Source organism: Papilio xuthus, unplaced genomic scaffold (assembly GCF_000836235.2).
Source record: "Papilio xuthus unplaced genomic scaffold, Pxut_1.1 DF829660.1, whole genome shotgun sequence".
In the NCBI taxonomy this organism is placed as follows: domain Eukaryota; kingdom Metazoa; phylum Arthropoda; class Insecta; order Lepidoptera; family Papilionidae; genus Papilio; species Papilio xuthus.
Window position 1 is genome coordinate 1,503,179 of NW_013528989.1, and position 6,837 is coordinate 1,510,015.

At 34.9% G+C, this 6,837-nt stretch overlaps 1 protein-coding gene across 2 annotated transcripts; it reads right to left on the reverse strand.

Annotated features, from left to right (window-relative positions):
• Positions 1 to 350: 350 nt before the first annotated feature.
• Positions 351 to 5,677, reverse strand: LOC106115836 (hemolin-like). 2 transcript variants are annotated; one of them, XM_013309431.1, is made up of 6 exons: positions 5,556 to 5,677; positions 5,315 to 5,373; positions 5,073 to 5,202; positions 4,123 to 4,725; positions 1,255 to 1,457; positions 351 to 825 (listed from the first exon to the last, which is right to left on the reverse strand). In XM_013309431.1, the coding sequence occupies exons 1-6, from the start codon at positions 5,660 to 5,662 to the stop codon at positions 533 to 535; spliced, it is 1,395 nt and encodes a 464-aa protein (XP_013164885.1). In that variant the 5' UTR covers positions 5,663 to 5,677; the 3' UTR covers positions 351 to 532. The 2 variants fall into 2 exon arrangements, with proteins under 2 accessions (XP_013164885.1, XP_013164877.1); XM_013309423.1 differs by having other exon boundaries at positions 5,535 to 5,677.
• Positions 5,678 to 6,837: the final 1,160 nt, after the last annotated feature.

The following is a 6,837-nucleotide window of genomic DNA, read 5'->3' on the forward strand; positions in this document are numbered from 1 at the left end:
TTCTCACCGTTAAGGTTAGATGCGGGGCTTTTGCGGGCACCAACAAATTGCGGAATTGTTCGTATATATATGAACGTTATTTTGTTCTTATTAGCGATAACTAACTTGCTTATAATTAGCGGTTTAATACTGGTACATTGTTAGACTCAGGATAGAGTTAATTAGATGAATGGAGCACTGAAGTGGTAACTCTGTTTTTATTATTGTTCAAGAACACGTATTTAAAACGGGCTTTGTTAAGACTCGAAACTGTATTGTAAGGAATATTCACTTTGGTATATTTATAATAAAAACGATGAACGATTTTTTGCACAAAATACTTTAATAAAGTTTTTTCATATACATATCACAAAATATCACAATACAAAAAAATAATTTAGGAGTAACAAAAATATACTAAAATGACAATCACAGACAGCAATAATGGCGCGAAATATATTAATAGGGATGTACCAATGAAAATTCTAATATTGAATTATCGATAATTTAACAATAGCCAATATTAAAGTTACTCCGACTACTTTATCGAATCTTAAGCGACACGTAATAAAGTTTCGGCGTATACGTCGCCATTTTCGTTAATACCATGGCAACCGTAATAACCACCGTCCGCTTTTTTGACGCTGGCAATACGTAGATCTGTCACAGTACGGTTATTTTCATTGGATTTATTGAAATTGACGCCATTACGGTTTAGAGATTGACCGTTATATGTCCAGGATATTGATGCTGTGGGCACCGCAAGGACGGAGCAAGGTATGGTGACTGCTTCGCCTTCCTTTGCCGCGATATATGTTGGTGGTTTCTTATCGAATGATGGGGCACCTGTAATATAAAATTAATATATTTCTTGTCTATGTTTGTGTACTTCCGAAATTATTATAGTATATTTTTTGTCTCTGTTTATTCCAAGAGATAAGGAGAGAGAAGCACAAAAATGTATTGGCTTAATTTAACTTTTATCTAGAAAAAAACTATTTTGCTCTCATCTAATTATGAAAGTGTTAAATTTAAGATATGATGTAACTCATAGAACTTTTAACAATCGAAATCTTATTTGATATCGATAAAACATGTTCCCTTCCCTATCAAAGCTGACACTAGCGCCATTCCCCTAAAACTTAGAATCATATCCAAACAAATAGAACTTGAGGCAACCCTGGTGTTGCCATATATGTTTATGGGCGATACCTGACATAAAGCGATCCGATGCTTTTGTCTTCATAAAAAAAAACTCAAACTGTCAATACTTACTGACAACAGTTACGTAGAACGAATGCTCCTTTGGTGTGCTCTTTTCATTATCAGCTTTGCAGACGTATTTTCCCTGGTCAGAGAGCCAGACATCTCTGATAAGAAGTCGCTTGCCTTTACTCTTGTTGTACCTGGTTACACGGTCTTGTGGCGAATTGTTGACATCTTCACCGTCTTTGAACCAATCGGGATGAGCTAGAGGACTGTACATATAAATTACGATTAGATTTAGTGTTATAAAACCTGATAATTTATTATTCTTTTATGTGGGTTGGAAATTGCAATATAAATAACACGCAAAACCATAGGTAGAAAGAGACCAGACTTTTTGGCAACGAATACAATCTTGTAAGCTACGGGTACATTTATAATATGTTCGAAACATTTATGTTCTGTTTTCGTTCTTTAACCATCATCATCATCAGCTCGCTATATGTCCCTACCGAGGGGCTCGGAGCCTACCCTAAGGTAAGAGTGACTAGGCCATAGTCAACCACGTTGACCAAGTGCGGGTTGACTTCACACATAATTTGAATTTCTTCTCAGATATGTGCAGCATCACGATGTTTTCCTTCACCGTAAGAACGTCGGATAAATGTACATATGTAAATCGGAAATAGAAAAACACATTGGTACATGGCGGGATTCGAACCCAGGACCTGCAGATTGCAAGTCATGTGCTTGACTCCTGAGCCACAGACGCTTTAACCATACTTCTTAATAATATTGTAAATGCGAATGTTTAGATGGATGGATGTATGTTAGAAAGTATCTCCAGAATGCTTAAACGGATATCGCTGAAATTTTGCGTAGATATATCTAGAAGAATACAAAGGCTGATAATTAATTTTCTTTTAGTTCAGCGGACGGAGTCGCGAGCAATAGCTAGTAACTTATAATTCAATCTTCAACAATGACCATATTCTTGACACATTCGATGTTTTTTTTTAATTCATAAGGTGGCAAACGAGCGAGCCGCCACCTGAAACCGCTGATATAGCGAAGTGACCGTTAGACATACGTAATTGTATATGCGTTGCCTACCTTTAAGACGGAGGAGAGGATGCACAGAAATAAAATATTTTCCCTTTCCATGCATCCTCTCATCCGGAAAGTTCACTTCCAGTTCCCATCGTTTCCTTATAAGAAAAATGATGGGAAGGGAAAGAGGACTATATTAGGCCTCCGAGACGCAAACTCATCAGACTGTACGCGGAATAGCTTCCACTTGACGCTTGTCTTCTGTGTGGTCATGGTATTTCACCGGGCGAGCCGGGACAATTCGTGCGAAGATATTAAAGCTCGCTCTACCACTGTTAAACTATTTAGATGAGTATTGAATTTTATCTACTTAATTACTCACAAATAATCTATTAAAATAACGATTTACATAATAGTGCAATATATTTTCATAGCAATAGAGAAATTAACATATGTATAGTGAAAACTTGAGGAAAATAACATAGGATTTATTATTTCGATCGCGTACGATGCCAGGTCAACGCTTATCTATATTATATTATCTGTCTTAGGTATAAACAAAAACAAAATGGGGTCAGAATTATGAACGAAGAAGTTTTGAATGCTTTGTTTATGGTTTTTAGATATGGCGGGAATTTTAATAGAGTAATATAAAGTTCGGAAATGTAAAAAAATATTTTAGTTTAACTTGTTTTTTATTTTTAACGATTTAAGTAAAAGTAAATGGTTTTAAATTTATCTAATAATCTTACTAATATTATAGTACTAGCTGACGCTCGCGACTCCGTCTGCCCGGAATTAAAAACAAAATTAATATGTAGCCTATGTGTTCTTCCAGACTATGTTCTATATTTCTGCCAAATTTCTACTTGATACTATCAAATTAATATTAAAATTGGGAATGTTTAGATGGATGGATGTTGGTTAGAAGATATCTCCAGAACGGCTGAATGGATCTCGATGAAATTTGGCTAACATAGTCTGGAAGAACACATAGGCTACTAATTACGTTTCTTTAAACCCGGACGGAGTTGCGGGCGACCGTTAGTTTAATATCGGTGCGTCGTAATGATGTTTTAGTTACTTCTAACCTCTATGATAAGTAATTAGTTTACGTCATATTTTGGATTTCCCTTAATTTAGTTATTATATTAATTAATTAACAATTTGTTTAGAATAAACTTTAACAATGATAATGCATTTATAAGTGGGATTTTGTTATCAGTTTTAATTAAAAGATATATTAGAAAACTCAAATATTGGATATTAGGAACTATTGTATACCAAACAGATTTATATTGTTAGGAAGAAAATCCGACAATGTGCCGGTGTGGCGCAACACTAGCTTTACTAAAATGTCGACGTTTGTGTCCCCACACTAATCTGACACTTGACTTTGTAACGAAAGCACGTCATTTGTGCCAAAGGATTCTGACTAATAATGTCTAAAAGTAAGTTCTTTACTTAATAGTACTAAAAATAGATATTTAAATCAGTTTTCCACTACCGCGACGCTAAATGTTTCATTTTTATGAGTATACCGGTTTTCGATGAATACAATAATGCAATCGCGCAAATAGTCCTAATTGGAAAGTCTGTCGCCAGCCACTCTATTCGAGCAGGATTAAACAACCTAATTACTTAGGATATTTGTTATTTCAGACCATCTATGCCAAATTTCAGCGAGATCCATGCAGCCGTTCCGGAGATACCTTCTAACAAACATCAGTCTAAACATTCGCATTTATAATGTTAGTAAGATAAAATTTAATAACATTAATATAAATACTGGCCTGTTATAAGAAAAAAAAACATTAAAAACTAAAGAAATCTATAATCTATGCCAGATGTATATTGGCCAGTTATAAAAAAACAAATGTCACTTACTTGCCGCCGAAAATGCAGAACAGGTAAGTGCGCTCGCCGACTTTTAAAGTTTGGTTCTGGTTCAAATATTGCGGTACAACTTCGGTATAATCATGGTTCTTGTTAGATTCCAGACCTTCGATGTAATGTTCAGCAAGCACAATCGGTTTGGTAACAGCGGGAGATGACGCGAGACATACATATTTAAAATTATCATAGCTATCAGATTTTTCAACACTAGAAATGTATAAAGCGCCATCAGGAGCGACAGTGTAACGCGAATTTGCCACTTCATTTGAAACTTTGGGATCGCTTTCTAATTGCAATCTCCATTCAATTGTAGGTTTCGGGTACGAATCTGGTATAGCACATTCCAATTTGACGGGTGAACCTTCGATCGGTTTGTGTCTTTGGACGGTAACTTTCGGTAGGTTAATGTAAGCTCGTTTGGCAGTTATCATCCTTGTACTGGCAACACCAGCGTCAGATGTAGCGAAGCATTGGTAGTGACCTTCGTCGTCTTGTTTTGGTTTTAAAAATACGATTGTTCCTTCATTGTCTGTTTTAACAACATCGGTATGTTTGCTCCAATCGAATGGTTTACCATCCTTTTGCCATGTGTAACTATAACAAGATAATAACTGTATAATATCATCATCAGCTCATACATTGGGGATGTATGAGCTGAGGGTCTCAGAGGCTTCCCTAAGTTAATTAGGTCATAGTGAATGCTGTCCCAGTACGTCACTTAACACATATCTTAAAATTCCTTCTCACATATGTGTAGCACATAAAAAAACACATTGGTACATGCCGGGATTCAAACCCAGGACCTGCAGACAAGTCAAGTGCTCTACTCCTGAGCCGCCGACTCTCTATTTACCAATTCCAAATCAATAAACAACATGGAATGATATTTTAAATAACTATAGCTTATGTTTTATCAGAATTACATCTTTTTAAATACTTACAGCACGTTTTGCGAGCGTCCAGTGACGCTGCAAGGCAGCCTCAAATGCATCGGGGGTTCGGAAACCGCGAACAACACCTCGGCCGGCACTTCAGCCAATATGGGACCATCTTCCACGGGAAGGGAGGCACCTGGAATACGATTATATATCAAGAAGACTTTGTTACCTTTTGTATATTTTATACTAGAGAGAGAATGTTACTAAATTGTGAGAATTGTTACTAAATTTGAAAAAAAACTTACACATAGCAGCAAAAGCTGCAAACGCAGCGAAACTTTTCACAAAACTCATTTTTCGATTCCTACAAAAAAATAATATGAAAAATACATAAAAAATATATTCTATGAAAATTAAATAATACAGGAATAAAAATGTACAGATATTAAGAAAAATTACAGAAAAAAAAATAATTTAATGAAACATAATACTTAATTTAGATAAATTAAAAAAAGAGCAACTGACAGTATGAATTTCTGAACGTACCGTGTCACCGTGTTGGCGGGAAATGCACTGATGCACCTTGTACAGCCACTGTATATATACGCCAACCGGCCAGTACTCCAGCCGCCATGTAAAGTACCGCGACTCATCTACGACCTTTTTATGTGTTTAGGATAATACTTACGTTTTATTGTTAAATAATAAGTAAAACATAAATAGTGTTTTTTTTAATTTTCACGTCTGAACAAAGAAGTTTGGTGTCAAAGAAGGTCATATACCACAGACAACTTTTTTTAAGAACTTATAGGTTAGAAATAGCATTTTATCTTAACTGTAGGCTAAAGTTTTGGTGTATTTTTCCTAGTTAGTCATATTTTAAAGCACCTCCGTCCGCGCGTTATTAGAAAAAAAACTTAAAAGGTTGCCTATGTGTTCTTCCAGACTATGTTTTACATCTATGTCAAATTTCAACGAGATCCATACAGCCGTTCTAGAGATATCTTCAAACAAACATACATCTAAACATTCGCATTCATAATATTAGTAAGAAGTACCATTATCAGATTAAGGATCGAAAGTTCGTCTCGTAATAATATTTTGGCACTTTTAGTGGAAGAGCAAAAAATCATATTGAGGGACGCCATCTAGCGATGTTGTGTTAGGTTGCAAAGATTTGTAATTAGCACTTATTTTAAGTATAACATTTATGAATAATGCCTATTTCTGTTCACCAATTGATAGAATCTTCCGACGTGTTACGCGGGAAAATCAAAATAGTCGGTTAACTTGTTTATATATACACAAATTTTATTTTGTAACCTAAAAATAAATACCCTATCAAACCTCTATTTAATAAGAGGCGTGAATGTTTATTTTTTCATCTAGTTTTCCTTTAATTAAGCTGATTAAATGAAATCAAACACTAATGGAATAACCTGTCCTGTATAATTCCTGACGCAATAAAATGACAGATTTGTTTTTTTTTTCTAATAAACAAACACAACTGTCATTGTGAGGAAATTGTAACACTGTTGTTTAATCTTATTTATATTAGTCATATAAAAAATACGTCTTAAATTGCGGTTATTTGATATAATAAATCTATGTAGACGTAATAAGTAATACACATTTTTCTATATTACTAATATTATAAATGCGAACGTTTAGATGGATGTTTGTTTGAAGGTATCTCCAGAATGGCTGTATGCTTCTGGCTGTAAGGCATAGATGTAGAACATAGTCTGGAAGAACAATAAGGCTAGTTAAGTTTCTTAATATCGTGCGGGCAAAGACACGGGCGAAGGTAGTGCTTACTAATTATAAC